Source organism: Nasonia vitripennis, assembly GCF_009193385.2.
Source record: "Nasonia vitripennis strain AsymCx chromosome 1 unlocalized genomic scaffold, Nvit_psr_1.1 chr1_random0016, whole genome shotgun sequence".
In the NCBI taxonomy this organism is placed as follows: domain Eukaryota; kingdom Metazoa; phylum Arthropoda; class Insecta; order Hymenoptera; family Pteromalidae; genus Nasonia; species Nasonia vitripennis.
Genome location: NW_022279605.1, coordinates 389,512 through 408,197, shown reverse-complemented (window position 1 = coordinate 408,197; position 18,686 = coordinate 389,512). Strand labels below are relative to the sequence as shown.

Below are 18,686 nucleotides of genomic sequence, written 5' to 3'. Positions count from 1 at the left end.
AAATGTACAAACTTAAAGTTACTAACAATGTATACTTCAAAAGTAGCGCTTGCTTTCGACGTCACAAATTGCTTATTGAGCATTTCGCTGAATCAACACTGACATGCATTCAGTCGCGTGTCGAAACCGTACAGCGCACGCAATGCATTTTTTCCTTAGAGAGCTTGAATTTCAACGTTTGTATTTTAACTACTGCCATTTTTTAAGTTTTAAATACATTCATGCAGTGAGACATACGACGTAATTCCTCGGAGCCCAAAACATTACAATTAATGAAAATTAATATCAATGAGATATTAAACTTTGTATATCAAATTCAAACTCTCTATATTAAAAATGCTATTAGACAGATTTCACTTATAAAAGACTTAATATGCTACCAGGTAAGTATATTTTCGTTCTCACAATTTGTGTTTACGTACATTTCATAAACATCTATGGATTTTTGCGCGAACAATATAGTATGACCTGTGTAAGTATCTAAGTATATATATATATATATATATATTTTTTTTTCTAGTCATTTTACAAATTGTTTAGTTTCAAATATATGTCTATTAGACTTATATTACTTCTTTTTTGTTTCAGTTTGAGGACTGGCAATATACTCGGGCTGTCAAGCAAGCAAAATGAGAATCGTTACCTGCTCCGATTCCCACTAGAGCTGGGTACTGTCGTTACCGGAAATCGTAGTTTCAGAATTAACAACTCTCTCGCTTTTAAAGGTGTTGCGACCGTCTCATCAATGACCGTTAACTTAGCCGCAATAAGTGTTAGGGCTGTGAAATTGGTCGCACAGCTATATACAGATGGATATTGCTTTCTCATCGGTTTTCTGCATGCTCACCTACATATTTCATACAGTGACTTGGCAGGTGTAAAATTAATTCGAGGGTGGTGTCTAGGTGTACAGGGTAGCCCTTGACAAGGTCTAAGTAGTTTACACCGGGTTTTTTGATTAGGAGTAAAAATCATTTTAGAGCAGTATGAAGTGTATGAAGTAACTGATGACGGGGTCTAGGTAGTTCGCACCGTGGTTTTTTGTGTCTAGGTTTAAAAATTATTTTATAGCACTGCGTGACTTAAATCGCTTATATCACACGCTTTTCCGTGGCGTATGTAGCGTTTTATAGCACATTGCAGACGACAATTCTAGTGAACCACGCACGCGTATTTCACACTGGTGTGTACTATAATAACTTATTAAATATCAAAATCAATGAAACAAGCAGTTATATCAGGAAAATGTGATTAAATTAAAGTTAAGGTTCCAAGAATGAGTAGGATAGTGGTAATAAGGATACATCTGAATTGTAGGTTAGGTTTTTTATGTACCATGATATGAACTTTATTATACTAGAATAATAAAACCCTACTAGTTGCTCTAATCACTGCATTATTCGAATCAACCTTAAAAACACGAAATTCAAAAATTTGGCTTTCGTCGAAATGAGATTTTGCACAATTAATCATAACTACTATTCTATATAAGATATAGACCTTTGTTGGCGGCATTTTAAATGACTTTTGGATATTTCTTATGAACTCTCGATTACAATGCATTATTTTATTCTTAATAGATAACGGAAATGTGATATCATTAGATGAAATTGCATATACAATTTCTTTATTTTCCTTACTAGTATATTTTGTAGCAATACCCTTAAATAAAATGTCATATGCATTTTTAAAACATTTACCCGTGGGCAAATCGTCACAAAAAGTATGACCACCTTCAATATCCATACATTTTTCATCCGAAAATTTACATACTACTCCTGAGCTTAGCACTAACTTGTCATTATTTAAATTTACTCCAGCTGTATTTTCTATTAATGTGATTTTGATTGAGTCATAAACAAACACTTTATTCCAAGAACCAAAACTCCGCGTAGAAAGCGCCCGAACAAGATTTGCCCTCTGCACTTCCCGCGAAATTTACGCCTTAAGTCGTTGTTCTTTTTATTTTTAAATTTGATATAGTATGAATATTGTCGTACTTAAAACTACCTGTCCTATTAATAGTTTTAGATTGTTCGTGGCTTATTTCTTCGATATATTGTTGTTCTTCCATTGGTATAAGGTGTACAAATATTCCACAATCAAAAATTATTCGATGAATCTTGATTTTACATTGATCGGTACTATCCTGAATTCTGCTATTTGAACAAGCTCTATGGCGACACTTGACGAGTTTACTTGCGTGGTGTGAAAATCGCATTCTCCAGAGTCGAGTAGTGAAAATGTCGTAATCTTTGGTGTTGCAGATCCTCAGTAATATTCAATGACTGCTTCATTTACTTTAAGAATTGCATTAATAGTATATTACCTGCCTGGGGAGAAAAAAAACTTGGACTTGAACTTGCCTCCGGCTTGAGTGACAATTCACACGAGGTATGGGCTGTTCAATTTTTCTCCCGTGGTGCGTATACTATTTTTCTTCACACCAGCGCCGAAAATGCACATTCCTATCTAGGCGCCCGGGAGGGAATGTGTTACTTTCGGTGCAGGTGTACAGAAAACATTATTATGTGGATGATGGGTGAGGTTAAAAATTTTAAAAATAAATATTTGAAAGGCAAAAATTAAGAATTGAATTATAACGAAAGGTAAAATTTTAATTCCCAGAATATTGGAAAGGTATAATTTTGATAACCTAAATTTGAAAATTTTTAAAAATATCGCTTTTGCAATATTTTAACTACAAATATCACCTTTCGCAATATTTCAATTCAACATTTTTGTTATATAAATTTTTTCATTTCAAAATCTTAGTTTATAAATTTTGAATTTCTAATCTTTACCCTTACTAATTTTTATTTTTTAAAATTTTTACCCTCACCCGTGGATAATCATGATTGTTTTTCCCTTAAACAGAAAATTAAATTAGTTTTTTTTTATAAATAATCAATTTATTAGCATGCACTGTGATTCGCTTCCCGTTTTTGTTTATTACGATATTGCTATTCTCGCCAACCTCTAGTATTTTAAAGGGTCCTAGATTCTGATTTTTTTCCTAATTTTTCAGGTTTCAGTTCTTTAATGAGCCGAACTTGGTCCGCTTTTTCAAAATTTATCGTAATATTTTTTTTTATTTTTTTGCGAGTATCAGATTTTTTCGTGCTAGATTAACAATATCTTGCATATTTTTTGCTAAATTTTTTATATAATTGTTAAACGTTGGCAATTGTTTAGATGCTTTCAAAGGTTTACTTTAAGGCAATCTAAGAGGGTAAGCGAAAACAAGTTCATGTAGTGTGAATTTATGAGCGCTATGTACGCTTGTATTGTAATGAAATTGTGTTAATTCCTATGATTTATCGCATTTCATCTTTTTTGTGCTTTTTCAAATATTCACATAACAGGCGATGCGCCCTTTCTAATGATCCGTTAGACTGTGGCAAAAAGGCTGTCGTTTCGACTTTTAAAAATTTAAATATTTTTTTAATAGCTTTTAATAGTTTACTAGTAAAATTTGCTTCTCTGTCTATTAAGACTACTTTTGGGGAGCTAAAAAACATAAAAATATTTTAATAATTGCGTCGGCAATTGACTCCGCTGTTTGGTCTGATAACGGTACGGCTATTAAAAATTTAGATAGTTAATCGTATATCGTTAAAATGTATTTATTTTGATTTTTTGTTAAGTTTAATGAGCCTACTACATCTATGGCTACCTTAGCGAATGTTTTGAAAGGGGTATCTGTTATGATCTTTAGTTGTCTTGTTTTAAACCGTTTTAGTTTATTTCTTTGACAATTTTCACAATTTTTAATTCTACTTTTAATATCTGCTTTTAAATTTTGCCATAAATATTTACTCCTGATACGATTAAATGTTCGATTCACTCCTAAATGTCCTCCTATAGCACTTGAATGATTTAGATCAAATATTCTATCTCTGTCCCGTAATTCTCCATATTATGTATAATTTGAACAAATGACTACTTTTATATCGGAATTTTGAAAACTTTGATTAAGATTTCCTCTACTTCTGGCCTGTTCCGGACGTAACCGAGGGCTACTAAGGATAATAGCAAGTGCGGCGTATTTATTCTTTATTAATAATATATTCTACCTATTAGTAGTCGAGAGTCAGAGAGTCGAGTGGCGAGAGGCGTTCGCGCGGGCACATGACTGGGTGTGTATAGCTATAGATATAGAGGAGCGCGCGCACTGCTTCGATTCCCTTCGGTAGTCCTCGGGAAAGCGTCTTTGTTTTAACGGGCCCGAGTTTTCGGCATCGTTTAATGAGTAGAGCGTCAGTTCTCGGCGACAACTTGTGAGAGAAGGTCACACAAGGACCTGATCGTTAGGAGATTTCAATAAAGTGATAATATCTGATCAACAATGATTTCACAGTTTAGTTTTGAACCTTGATGTAGTCTTGTACCATACATGGCCAATTGGTATTATTAGGCACTCGCCCTGTATACAAAGTTTTGAAGAAACGTCTTATACCCAGGGTGAACGCCTAATGGATTTGAGTAAAAATGTGTTTTTTTTCAATTTTTTCTGAGCTATTTTTTACAAAAAGGTTTTTCCATAAAAGTACTTTGGCTATTTTGTAGAAAATTAATTTTTGAATAAATTTACAGTATTTAAAAATTTTAAATACCCAATTGAAAAAAGTCTTTCTAGTAGCGAAGCCTCATTCACCAAATATTACACATTATATTCGCTCGAATCAACCTTTTTCACTCAAACTCACTGTATATATTGAATATACTATATTCTACACTATGACTGGACTAAATTATTGAAATAACCTTATATTACACATCATACTTGCTGAAACCACCTTTTTTAATTCAAACTCACTATATATACTGAATATACAATATTCTACACAACGCCTAGACTAAATTTTTGAAATAACCTTATAGTACACATCATGCTTTCTCATACTTGCTCGAACCAACTTTTTTCACTCAAACTCACTATATATATTAAATGTAATACGCCTAAACTGAATTTTCGAAATAATAAACTTTTCCACACTTTTTGCATTAACTTTAAATCTGAACTTAGTAAACATTTACTCTCACGTGAACCAAACACGTGAAGTCAAAGTATATCATAGTTTATATATTTATTTTTTTGAAGGCTCACTCTTCAATATTTTTTCTCTTACTTCCTTTTATATCTTTTCTGACTAAATCTTCTCTTCCTAAATCTTGTAATCCTTTTACTTTCTTATCACTCGTTTTTATTAAAAGCACTTGCATTATCACAATAAATCATTGCAGAACCCGTATCTTATAAGCCTGTGTACGATTGAGGCTTGCCTTTGTCAACCACTACTTTCTAACAAAATGTGTGCTACGCTGCTGTGGTTGACAGCAGCAAGTCACTCATATTGCTTTCATCACCATGTATATATGCGTATATATATTTAATATTTACATACTAGTTAAAATCTTAAATTGGTGAACTGTTTATTATACTCTTGTGTCCACTAAATACTTATATATGTGTTCGGGTTATGTAAGAGCGGGAGGGTGAATTTTGAATTTCGCGCCGTAGCCGAGAGCTCTCCAGCGTGCGAAAGGTGCCTCGCGGCGATAGAATTAAGCTACTTGCGTTTCTTTCTCGGTTGTTGTCTATAGTAGAGTCTCTCTTTTTTTGTATAAGCGTACATTGTAATTACGTTTCTCTCTATTTGTTTAGTCTATCCTAGAGTCACTTTTCTTTGTATAATTTCCTTATTTCTAAAATAAAGCTATAGGCTTGTCTCGGCTTTTCTCTCTACTCTGTGAGAGTTTTTACGCCGCAGCAAGTCGTCTTTTTTCTCCCGCGAAATTCATTGTGTTTTGAGTTGATTTATTAACCTAAACTTCCCTCACTCATTCCACCATTTTAATTATATATATATATATATATATATATATATATATATATATATATATATATATATATATATATATATATATACTAGTGGGGCTCCGCCCCCCTGCTCGCTTCGCTCGCCAACCCCCTATTGTAGTTTCTGTGTGATTTTATCTTCAAAATTTTATTTTCATGAACTGATAATTATGTTCTGGATGGTTGAAAATGATCGATCTTATTGTATAAGAAAACCTGTTACTGGAAGTAAAAGTATTGTTTAACATTGAACTTCTACTATTAATGGCATTTAAAATAGTTTTAGCTAGTTTTTGAAGTTTTCTGACGCTTGAAATTCATCATTTGAATTTATATATATTTTTTTTTTAAATTAATTTTAATTTTTTTTAATGTTCTTAATGTTTAAATCTTTGTGCCGCAAAAGGCATCTATAAAATGATTGACTTTATAAAATTCGAGTTGCGCGCCATTGGGAGACGTGAGGTGATCCTGAAAATTAAATTATTTGCGGGTACGTGGAAAACTGTCTCTTTATTCTGTCTCTCTAGTTCTGTCTGACTACTCATATTACCTGAAAATTCATCGAGGTCTTTGATCTCGCTTATCTTGTCCATTTTGTTGTTTATTCAATCAGTGAATCATCTATAATGATTATACTTTCTGATGGTTCTTTGAGTTCTTTGAACTCAATTATTCCCTAACTTATTTACACGTTATTAATAATTAACTTTAATCTTATAACTTAAATAAAATTAGAGGTAGATCTTCAATATCTGGTTCTCTTGGAACTGATACTTCTTACCTTAACCTAAACCTTAATTCTATTTAATATTATCCAATTTAAATCTATTTAATCATAATATGTTATAAATTTGTATTTAATTGGACTGTTAATGCGGCCTTATTTTACTACGCAATAGCGTTGTGAAAGTATGACGGTCTCAAGCCCGATAACGCAGAGAGCAGTCATGTTATTTGGTGGGGGGTGGGGGCGGTGTGGGGGGGGGGGGGGGGTTGGTGGGGTGGTGGTGGGGGGGTGGTGGGAGGGAGTCTTGCCAAAATGACTATATAATATAGGAAGATATATATATATATATATATATATATATATATATATATATATATATATATATATATATATATATATATATATATATATATAATTTGAACTCATTAGCTTTTGTTCAATATGTATAGATATGTATAACAGACATATACAACTACCGCATAGAAACACAAAGTCTAAAATGAAAATACCTTTTACAAGGTAAAATGTTGGCAACTATAAGTTTTGTACCTATTCTCACCATTCTGTATTTCAGTATTATGATTATGATTTCTCCTCTAAAAAGTTATGCAATCCATAAAGAAATTGTCTAATGTTTATAGCTTACAAAAGTTTTTCTGTATTTTTATTAATATACGCTAATGAATGTAGTGAAATCAGTTTTAAAAATGTCAAGTGTTAAAAATCAGCACACTGACAAAAATCATTACTTACTACAAGAAGAATCAATCTCACTATAACTTCAAGGTGAAAATCTGCTTTGTGTTTCATGATTCTCTCACATTTAATCTGAACGTGCTAAAAAAAATCCAAATCATCTTGTGCAAAAAAATGACCAAAATCATAAATATAAAAAATCAAGTAAATTACTCCTAAGTATCGATAAGAATTATTTTAACTCAAAGCGGATTTTCATCTTATATAAAAAATAAGATAGTTGTACTTTTTAAAATTATTCTTTTAATGCTCACTTGCCGGCTCATTGTCTTATCGTCTATGATGTGTATAGAGTAAGTCAAGCAGACTTTCTAAAAACAACTTATTGATTACTTAACGATCAATACCCACATAGATATGGAAATTTATCGCCTTTTCAATCGAAACAGATTTTAAAGCAAAATTATCAATGTAAAATAGTACATTCCTATACGTGTAACTTAAATGGTTCTTTTTTACACGGTGTATCAAGAAAATAAAATAATATCAAGATTCTAAAACTGCTTACAATTTTTTCAAATTATTAAATTTAGCTTTGAGATTTTTTCTTTGTAACAAACATGGTATCGTCGCTCCCTACGAAGAGTAGCACTGTTCAAATTTCCCGTCATAAGTAGCACAACGCTTTTGACGCACAATAGACTAGCACAACTCAAAATTTCCCGCGAAGACTAGCACAACTCGCGCATTTGCCGCGAAAACTATCACAACTCCAACTTTAAACAACGAATTTCTATACAAATTTCCCGATTTTTGCGTAAATGTCCCAAATAAACATTTTTAAACATTCACAATTCACAACTTTTTACCGAATTTAAAATTGTTTTCATAAATACAATAATTTTTTACAAGCATTTTTTTAAATTGTTCACATTTTTAGAAATTTTCGAAACTTTTTAAAACTTTGAGGTTTGTCTGTCTTTGTCCAAGGTTTTCATGAACTTATACTCTAAACCTAAACTTGAATATCAGTAAGTGAAAAGATTAAAACCTACATTTTAAACTTTATAAGTATTTAAAAGTAAATGGTATCCTCACAGAGAATTAATTGATTGATTTTAATAAATATTAGAACTATTGATTGATTTTAATCTTCATCCAAATCAAGTCTACAGATTTACACTTGATTGTAATGCTATCATTTTGAGGATATCAATCACTTTTTTATTCATAAAGTTTAAAATGTAGACTTTAATCTTTTCATTTCCAGATTTTTAACTTTAGGTTTAGAGTGTAACTAACCCAATAATCCAATAAAAACGTAAAATACTCACATTTTAAGTAATATAAGTCGCGAGTTGTGCTAGTCTTTGCGGCAAATCGTGAGATGTGCTAGTTTTCGTTTGAAAATTTGAACTGTGCTAGTCTTCGTACAGAGCGACGGTATATTTAAAGATTTTTGCGACAACATCCTGATAGTAAATCTCCTTAGATTATAATAAAAAATATTGTAATTTTAATTAATATTATCTAACAGATTCACACTTTAAAAGTAATAATGCCAGTGGCAAGTGAGCATTAGAAGAATAATTTTAAAAAGTACAACTATCTTATTTTTTATATAAGATGAAAATCCGCTTTGAGTTAAAATAATTCTTATCGATACTTAGGAGTAATTTACTTGATTTTTTATATTTATGATTTTGGTCATTTTTTTGCACAAGATGTTATGGATTAGTTTTAGCACGTTCAGATTAGATGTGAGAGGATCATGAAACACAAAGCAGATTTTCACCTTGAAGTTATAGTGAGATTGATTCTTCTTGTAGTAAGTAATAATTTTTGTCAGTGTGCTGATTTTTAACACTTGACATTTTTAAAACTGATTTCACTACATTCATTAGCGTATATTGATAAAAATACAGAAACACTTTTGTAAGCTATAAACATTAGACAATTTCTTTGGGGATTGCATAACTTTTTAGAGGAGAAATCATAATCAGAATACTAAGATACAGAATGGTGAGGATAGGTACAAAACTTATATTTGCCAAGATTTTACCTTATAAAAGGTATTATTTTATACTGATTTTATAAGCTTTTAATGAGTTTTAAATAAACTTATAAAGAAATGTTTAAAAAAACATTCAATTTGAATTACAGCATAGCATAGTTAAAAGTTTAGGTATGATTTTTGCAAAATCTACTACACCAGCACTAAAATGGTTTAGATAATACTTTATGCACTTTGTCTTCAACAAGTTTTAACAACTTTTTTCGTAATAAGAGCAGTAGTTTTTGAGTTAATGTTGAAAAAACACATTTTGACCATTATTATTGTTAATAATAAACAAAAAAGTATTTGACAGCTGGAAAACCAAATTATTTGAAATATGCTGCTCGATTACAACAATATCCAGTTTAAAAATTTTAGGAGCATGATGCTAGGAGTTACATATTTCCAAAAATTGCTTCTACGCGAAAATACGTCAAATGATAATTTATGCATTTTATTATTTCAAGCAACTTCATGATGATTTTTTTTGTAGGTGCAGTAGTTTTTGAGATATTTTTAAAAAACCATGAATTCGCCGTTATTTTCAATAAGCGCTATAAATAGAACCAAATCGAGTTGAAAAATCCAGAAGACAATTAAAAAACACAGAAAGGTAGCTGGCGTCTGAATTAGTATATAAGTAAGACTTTTTTTATCTATATCTGCTGAATTCTGACTGGAATATTACTGTTCAGCTGGGCTTGCACTAAATAATTATCTTCCTGGAACATGTATAATTTGGAACTACAGACGGTTTCCTGCCAGTGTCGACTACTAAGCATCGGCTCCGAAAATTTCATGTAACTGCATAACATATGCTTATTCGCCCCTGCAGCGATTAAGAAACGGCTGCAAGCCGTGAAATGAGAAAAAAACTTACATTAGCTGATTAATTAACCTAACCTGATAAGACATGGCGCGGCCGTTTTTACATTCAAAATTATGACCGTTGGGTGTACAGCAATCAACCTTCTTTACGTCTATAATACAACAGATGAGTCAACAGGACACATGATTCAAATTCTATCATATTTGTAATATCTATTAAGTAGCCTCTGTAATCATCAAAGAATCGTATGTATATCTATAGCTATGACTGACTGAAAGAAACAAAAAGAATCAGAGTGGCGAAAAATTAATTTTTTTCGCAAAATTAATTTTCAAACTTAATTATTTTTCAAACGAGCAATTTTCTTAACAAAATAATATGGTAATTAGAAAGATCTTATGAAAATGTTTGAAATTGTATACTCATAAACTTCAATAGGAGCTCGAATAAAATATATACAGAATTCGTAAAACGTAAATAGATTATTTAGCAAATTTAAAGTATAATAGGTCGCGGCGCGCTCCCGACGGTACAGTGTATAAAACGTATACTTGCCATCGAAGTGCTACCGCGCCCCTTGATAAAACTTTAATCTTGCTTGCATTAAACGTAACACCATGCCTCATAATTATAAAAAATACAAATGTAAATCTTTAACTAAATGATATATGATTACTGCATCACAGAATCGACTTCTCAAACAAATATCGAACAAGGTACTTTTATTAAATTATAATTTATGCATTATATACATTGATTTAATTGTAAATAGATGATATATAGCAGATTATAACAATCATAAATAACAATCATTATTGCATTGAAAAATGATTAATAATAATAATAAAAATTAAAATAAGAACAATGTTTTCATAATTCTAACTGTAAACAAATTTTTACGTAATTTTTTACTATAATGAAATATTAATGACATTATACTTTGCAATAATATGCAACCAAATCATTTATATACAAGTAGGTAGGCTATAGGCATACCAAAACATAGGCATACCAAAACACCCCCTCTCCTCTCAAACTGTTTTGGTACCCGATGAAGGAGTGGGATAGTTTCCCTCTCTCACGCATACTAAAACATTCCCTCTCCTCTCAGAGTGTTTTAGTACCCGATGAAAGAGAGAGAATAGTTCTCCCCACTCTCCCTTATGTTTTGGAATGCCTATAGCGTTCTCTTACGTGTTCTAGTACCCGAGATGAAAAGGTGGGATGGTTTCCCACCACTCGCAATTCCCTTCCCTATACAAGTCTGAATTTGTAGATTTTTCACCGCCTACAAAGAAAAGCTATTGGCTACTTTTTCTTTAGTGGAAGGGGCAGCCTTTTTTTCAGAGATACACACGATCTGATAGGGCCTTTTTTCTCGCTCGGATGGATGTAAAATCGAAAATGGCCTACAGCGAGGAGATGTACACGATCTAATGGGCCTTATGAACACCTTAATGGCTTGGACCTTGTTTTTTATGTACACAAGGCATTACGAAGTCCGGCGTCTAGAAATTTTCTCAAAGGTATACGGGATGATAAAGAAAATGCGTTTGGCCGAACTGATAAGTAGATGGAGCGAAAAAAATTGTACACCTGCGCGCTTGAGTCTAAAAATGTGTACACAAGCCATTACGGAGTCTGCGCGCAGAGATTCAATCACAAGCCTATAGGAAGGGTCTTAGAAGGAGGAAAAATTTTCACAAATCAGAGGATTTTTCAAGAAGGTGATGGAAAGAGGAACTCAACCAATCGGAGAACTTTTCCAGGAGAGTTAGTATAATTTTTTTTTGTATATTAATGCGCAAAAAACTGTTCATTTCTGTTTTTAATTTGATTTTTTCTCTGCGTTACAGTGCCGCTACTGCCGTCCAATGCTGATTTGCAGAAGTTATACAGCAAATCGCAAAGCTCTTCAGCGGAGAACGCTAAGGCGAGCTCACGGCATCCTGGCCGTTCGTCGACAGTTGACGATGTCAATCCTCGACGATCCTCGGCTGCGGCAGAACCTTCGCAGCGCCGACGATACCCGGAGGCGGCAGAACCGTCGCAGTCTCGACGATCCCCTGTGGCTGAACCTTCGCAGCTTCGACGATCCTCAGCTGCAGCAGAACCTTCGCAGCGCCGACGATCCCCGGTGGCTGAACCGTCACAGTCCCGACGATCCCCGGTGGCTGAACCGTCACAGTCCCGACGATCCCCGGTGGCTGAACCGTCACAGTTCCGACGAACCCCGACTGCAGCAGAACCGTCGCAGTCAGTACTGGGATCTCAGCCCCGAGGAAACCGGTCTCGATCGAGCAGTTCGAGCAGTTCGAGCAGTTCGAGCAGTTCGAGCAGTTCGAGCAGTTCGAGCAGTTCGAGCAGTTCGAGCAGTTCGAGCAGTTCGAGCAGTTCGAGCAGTTCTAGCGGTTCTAGCGGTTCTAGCGGTTCTAGCGGAACGTCATCGGTTATAAGCATACATGATCTTAGGCCGATTCCCAAGCGGAAATTAAATGGTAAATAATATTAATTTTTTCTTAAAATATTAATTTATCTATTAAAAAAAAAAACAATATTAATTCTTTTTTACAGAAGACAAGGGCGGGAATGAGCAGAAGAAAAAGGCATCTGGTGAGATGTCTCCAAAAGCAGGAACATCGAGGATGGACCTGGGTAAGAAAAAATTATTTAAATATTAAATTAAGTTTATCTTTAAAAAATTCACGTTAAAAAATAAAAATTTATTTATTTGTTTCAAAAGCTACGAGACCAGTTTGCGAAAGACGGGGCCGTTTACAACTGAAGCGGACAGACAGCACTGCTGATAAAAACGTAAAAAATAGCAGCACTCAACATGAGCAGCAGCAACAACAACAGCAACACCAAAAACAGCAGCAGCAACAACAAAAACAGCAGCAGCAACAACAGCAACATTAAGAACATCAGCAACACCAACAACATCAGCAGCAACAACAAAAACAGCAGCAGCAACAACAAAAACAGCAGCAGCAGCAACAACAGCAACACCAAAAACAGCAGCAGCAACAACAGCAGCAGTAGCAACAACAGAAGCAGTAATAACAGCGGCAGCAACAACAACAGCAACATTGACAACAACATCAATGCAATCTACCAAGAATTGTAGATGACGAAAAGATCCAATTGATGTATCAAAAATTTTTAACGATTGTAAAAAAAGAAAATAAATTAAAAAAACGTGAAAAATAATCTTTTTAAAATGTAGTCATCATGTTTTTTAATTGTTAATGTGTATAAATAAATTTATTAATTAATAAATAAATAAAATTGTTGACTTATTTCAATGCCTTTGCTCATCCCAAGGAATTTTTTAAGAATATGCAAATTATCAATGCAAATGTTTTTTTAGTTCATTTTAAATAATTAAGAATTTTTAAGATTATTTTATTCAATAGATTTGTTTTTTAGTACACTGACCAGAACAAATAGGTTTGAATATCGCTCAGAAATATGGCGGCGAACAATGTACATGCGATCACATCATAACCTTTCAGCGTCAGCCTAGATGACCGTTATCTGACGTCATTTTTTCCGCGCGATATTTAAGACTATTTATTTCCGACACTATACAAGCAAGTACATTTTTAAATAATCATAACATAAGAATTTTTTCATTTTTTTAAAGATTATTTTATTTAGTGCAAGCAAGTACATTTTAAATAATTATAATCTATCTCGTCATGACTAAAGTTTCCGGCAATATAATTCAATAGCCAAGCTCGTATCGAAAGGACGTTGTGGACAGCACACGCAGGTGATCGTCGTATGTAAAGATCGTGGTTGTAGCAAAAGTAATGTTCATTACTTTTTATATTCTCAAGTGATGGACATCCGAGATCTTCAACATTTGAGATTAAACTGAAAATAGGGGAAAATTATTTAGTAAATACGTAAGTATTTATACTTTTAAAGTATAAATTAATAAAACATTAAGATATATTATAAATACTTACGCATTTGGTAAATAATTGTTTAACCACTGTGCTTTCTGCTCCCTCTTGATAAATAGCTTTTGAACACCTTGCGTACAGATTTCTAAAACATGCTTAAGTCGATGGTAAGGAATATCACCAGAATTCCATTCGATCCCATGGTAACTTTTTTCTAGCCAGTGTATCATGCATTTTTCTTCCTCTGTTAGATCTTCCCAAGGCATTGGTGACTTAAAGAGATATACAGTTGGAAAGCAGTTTTTTTCAAGTTAAGAAAACTGATTTCTTTAAAATAAAAGTATCCACGGCAATTCTTTGAAACCCTTGAATGTCCACAATATAAACGTTTTCTTCTGGACATTGCAGCATGTTATTTTTGAACATTGTTTCTTATTCACACGTTGTAGTTATCTTGTAGAGTTAGTTCAGTAAGAAGTAAGTATTTAAAATGAACAGATTGATTCTCACACGCTCAATATATAAGGAGAAACTCCGCCTTATGTTTTTTACAATTGGTCGCTCAAAAAAAGTACAGGCCTGATTGGTCTAAAAATAGAAAATTCATCCCTTCCCAAGAAAATATCCCTTCTCCTGGACATAACTCGCTTCTCAGTTTCTCTACTTGGAAGATGACGCTTCTCATTGGACAAAAGATAGAAAATTCATCCCTTCCCAAGAAAATATCCTTTCTCCTCGACATAACTCGCTTCTCAGTTTCTCTACTTGGAAGATGACGCTTCTCATTGGACAAAAGATAAAAAATCCATCCCTTCTCTTTGTTAAAACTAGCAATTCATTGGTAGTCACTAAAATTTTCCACCACTTCTTTCGCGGTCATGCCTATATAAGGGAAAACATTTTACTTTGAGGAGCAAACTTCGTCTACTACAGTACACGAAACTAGTTTTTTGAAAGTTGTGACGTAGCCAATCTGGGGTGAGAATTCGCGTCTCAACCCTGTCCCGAAGCCTCGATACTATTATTTCTTGAGTAGATCTCGGAGGAAGTTCCGCGAGAATTCCGCTGTTCGGGTTACAGCGGTTTGTAAGGGTCGGAAAATCAGAACACTTTGATTTCTAGTTACGACTCTTTTATTATTTAACTCGGCTAATACACTACGGCCGTCGGCTTAGCGGCCGACTCGACTTGCCGCTCGCACACACACACTCACGCGCATTCTCACACTCTCTCGAGGCTCGCTGCCTCCGCACACCTCTACGGCGTCGCGGCTCGATCGCGCTCGTGTCGCGCACGCTCCCGCGCTCACTCACACTCTCTCTCTCTCTCTCTCTCTTTCTCTCCCTCACACGGTTTGTTCTCGCGGCCTGCTTGTCGGTACGCCGATAAGGCAGACCTCCGCTGTGTCCGCGGAGCCACTCCGACCGCACGGCGACTTTCCCTTCCCTCGGCTCAACGCTCGCGCGCGATTCCTCGAATCGAGCAAACGAGGTTCTTTGTCGTTCGGCAATCCAGCCGCGTTTCCCGATCTCTCGCGAACTACGCCTTCTCGACAATGCTGTTCACACACTCTCTCTCTCTCTCTCTCTCTCTCTCTCTCTCTCTCTCTCTCTCTCATTCACACTTGAATCACCGCCGCGGCACGCTGGACAAAGGTCAGGGCTCAACCTGAGTAAGTTTCAACTTACAATTCAGGCACTAGACGCTATTCTCCGGCTGCCTCCGGCTTGCTGATCTCCCGTCTTCTTCCTCGCCCCCGTCTTCTTCCTCGCCTCGTCTTCTTCCTCCGCACCTCCCTGTCCTAGACTGGCCCTGCGTCGCTGGTCGTCTCCTCACGATCCTCGTCACCTTGGCTGGTCTGGATTGGAAGCAACGTCTTCTTCTCGCCTCGCCTCGCTTGACTCTCCCCCAACTCTCTCACAGTGGCTCTCTTTTGACTCCTTGCACACACGACGCGCGATCCCGACACTCACGATCTCGACACCCTCGAATTCGCAATACCAACGGAAAGCTCGTGCGACTGTCGCTCAATACGTGCGTCTTGGGTAACAGTCAAACAAGAAGTGCCGCGCCGCGCCGACCGCTTCGGCGATGCGCGCTCTCTCCACTCCGGCCCGGCCAATCAGCGCGCGCGACTCGGCCAGTCCCCACGACTGCGCTGAACTCGCGCCCCGACTAGCCTGGAATCGGGCTAGTGGCCGTCGATACGGCCCCTTCCTCAAACGGCTCGATTCCCCGCTTACGCTCTCCCCTACGTTGCTCGGCACACGTACCCGCACACTCTCGCTACAGATTTCCGCGAATTCTCCGGACGCAGCCGGAGTTACAAGGGTTCCGCGAACTCTCTCACACTCTTCTTCTCCTCAAAATCCGCTGCTTCCCTGAAGCCTTGTCGTCGCTCCTTGTCCACCGGCTTCCTAGATTCCTCGCACCATACTCGCACGAGAAAAACAAGAAAACACACACGTTAGCTCAAATCGCGCACACGACACAGAGCCCGCCGAAGGACACGGCTCACGACGAGTCGCCTCGTCGCAAAGTCTGTACAATCCTATTTTGTGAGTGTTACTTTAAGTGAGAAAAAGTAAATATGGCTTCAATTCAATTTTTCGAACGTCTTATCAATTTAGTGCGTGATACTTTACGGAATATACACGAAATGAGCAATAATGATATTCATTATTGGCTAGACATGTGCAATTCAACAATAAAGGAATTAAACGTAAAAATCGATAAATCGAATCTTGCAAGAGGAGAAAAGCAGAAATATCAAACTTGTATGACACATCTTTCATGCATACAAGTTCAATTCGAACAACATCTTCAGCAAGGAGGCAGTCTACAATCAGAGGAAAGTTAAGTTATATAATTATGAATTAGGAACAACTCTCAAGATACTTACTACGTAACTTATCATGACCGTTTTATTTTGTTTATTGGTGAACAACTAAAATTTTCTTTTTATGTATTAGAACGTCATAAAAACACCATAAGTACGATGAAATATGCGAAAAGGTGATAATAAATATCATATACGGAGTTGCCAAGAGAGCACTGTGCTAAATTTGAGCGCGGATGAAGAAAATGGAAATTCAGAACATTGTGCTGCAGGACCTTTATGCCACGGAGGTCAAGCACAGTTAATAAGAAATAATTGTGAAAATAAAATAATGAAAAACCATGAGCACCCGAAGAAAAATCCAAAAGAAGAAAGTAATTATTTTAATGAAATTGTTAAATCTGTATATGTATGTTCTCAACAATTAAATCACGAAATGTCTGTCGACAAGATTAAAGAAACGGGAGATTATTGAGTATTTAACGAGTTCGAAAGATAACAAGAGTGAGAAAGAAAAGTTAGAGAGTGATATTCGAGAATGTGCGCAAGGGTAATTCAAACCCGGAGTAATGACACGAACAGCCGAAGAGAGTCTGACGGAATGCCCACCGGACAGAGAGAGTGCAACGACCGCTGCAAGCGCCTTCGACAAACCTATGCACAAGAAAAAGGTGCGTTTTCGAAATGAAAATTTAGAACAATTTTATGACTACAAATTGAACGTGGTGAATTTCAAGAAGAACAACAAACAGGTAATTAAATCAACAAATTGTAATAATGTTTCAAGAAATTATATTCGCGCAAATAATGCAATTAGCAAAGGCGCAATTCCAAAAGTCATGAAAGTGAGAGAAAAAGTTGAAAGAATGTCACCCTTGCAAAACAATTATGAAGATTTCACGGACATTTTCGCAAAAGTTCCTCTAAACAAATTCACTGATTCCATAAAGAATGAAAAAAATTCAACAATGTATAAATTTCATGCGATAAATGAAGCCCTAAAGAATATATTTACGATTGAAAGTAGAGAAATCGCGAATCCACAGTCCTTAACGTCATTTAAAAATGACAATTTATCGGACGAAGAACAATATTTATATGAATGTGAAAAAATCGAGAATTTATTAAATGATCCTCAAAATCCGTACGGAAAGCGAGATGGCGAGATACAGAGGCTCTGTGTTATATCTTACTGGCCCGCGTGTGAAAATGTAGGCGAGGCAAGTCACAGCGTCATGCTAGCGGACCGTATAGAAGCCGAAGTCCCCCGACCCGAAGCAGTCAAATCACTTTTACGACTCAGCCATCTTGGCCTGACGAGAGAAGAGCTATGGAGAAGCTCGTTGACACCTATCATGAACAATTTCATTTACGGGGAGAAAAATTCACTCATATAATCCAACACTATAGACAATCGCCCTGTAAATGTTAAAACTTACCTTCCTTCAAGGGCACACAGAGGGACTATCATGGAGAAAATAAAAGAGCTTCTTGGTGGTGGACTTATCTCACCTTTTAATTCCAATTAGGATAGTCCCCTTTGGTGTTAACGCAAAAAGGATGACAGCCACGGTAATCTAAGATATTGAATTGTATTGGATTATCCTAAATTAAATGAAGTTACACTAGCAGACGATTACTCACTGCCAAATATACAAAATATTTTTAATCAACTGGGCGGTTCGGAATATTTGACTGTTTTTGACCTCGCTTCGGGTCATTATTAAATACCTTTACACCCCGATGATCGCTATAAAACCGC

General features: G+C 35.5%; 2 protein-coding genes across 6 annotated transcripts in view; one reads left to right on the top strand and one right to left on the bottom strand.

Moving 5' to 3' along the window:
* Window positions 1-18,686, bottom strand: part of LOC103316355 (myelin regulatory factor) — a 299,437-nt gene that overhangs the window by 2,437 nt on the left and 278,314 nt on the right. Inside the window, exon 7 of one of the 5 annotated variants that reach the window (XR_004345181.1) lies at window positions 10,249-10,445. The exons of 3 other annotated variants lie outside the window; for them this stretch is intronic. Coding sequence is in view for 1 of the 2 variants with exons in the window: in XM_032601471.1 (XP_032457362.1) it covers window positions 10,436-10,445 (10 nt within the window). In the remaining variant the exon portion in view is untranslated. Of the gene's footprint in view, window positions 1-9,844; window positions 10,446-18,686 lie in introns of those variants that run through there. One more of the 5 variants, XM_032601471.1, reaches the window with a different exon arrangement.
* Window positions 1-18,686, top strand: part of LOC100114775 (transmembrane protein KIAA1109) — a 504,143-nt gene that overhangs the window by 433,686 nt on the left and 51,771 nt on the right. The gene's annotated exons all lie outside the window — the stretch shown is intronic.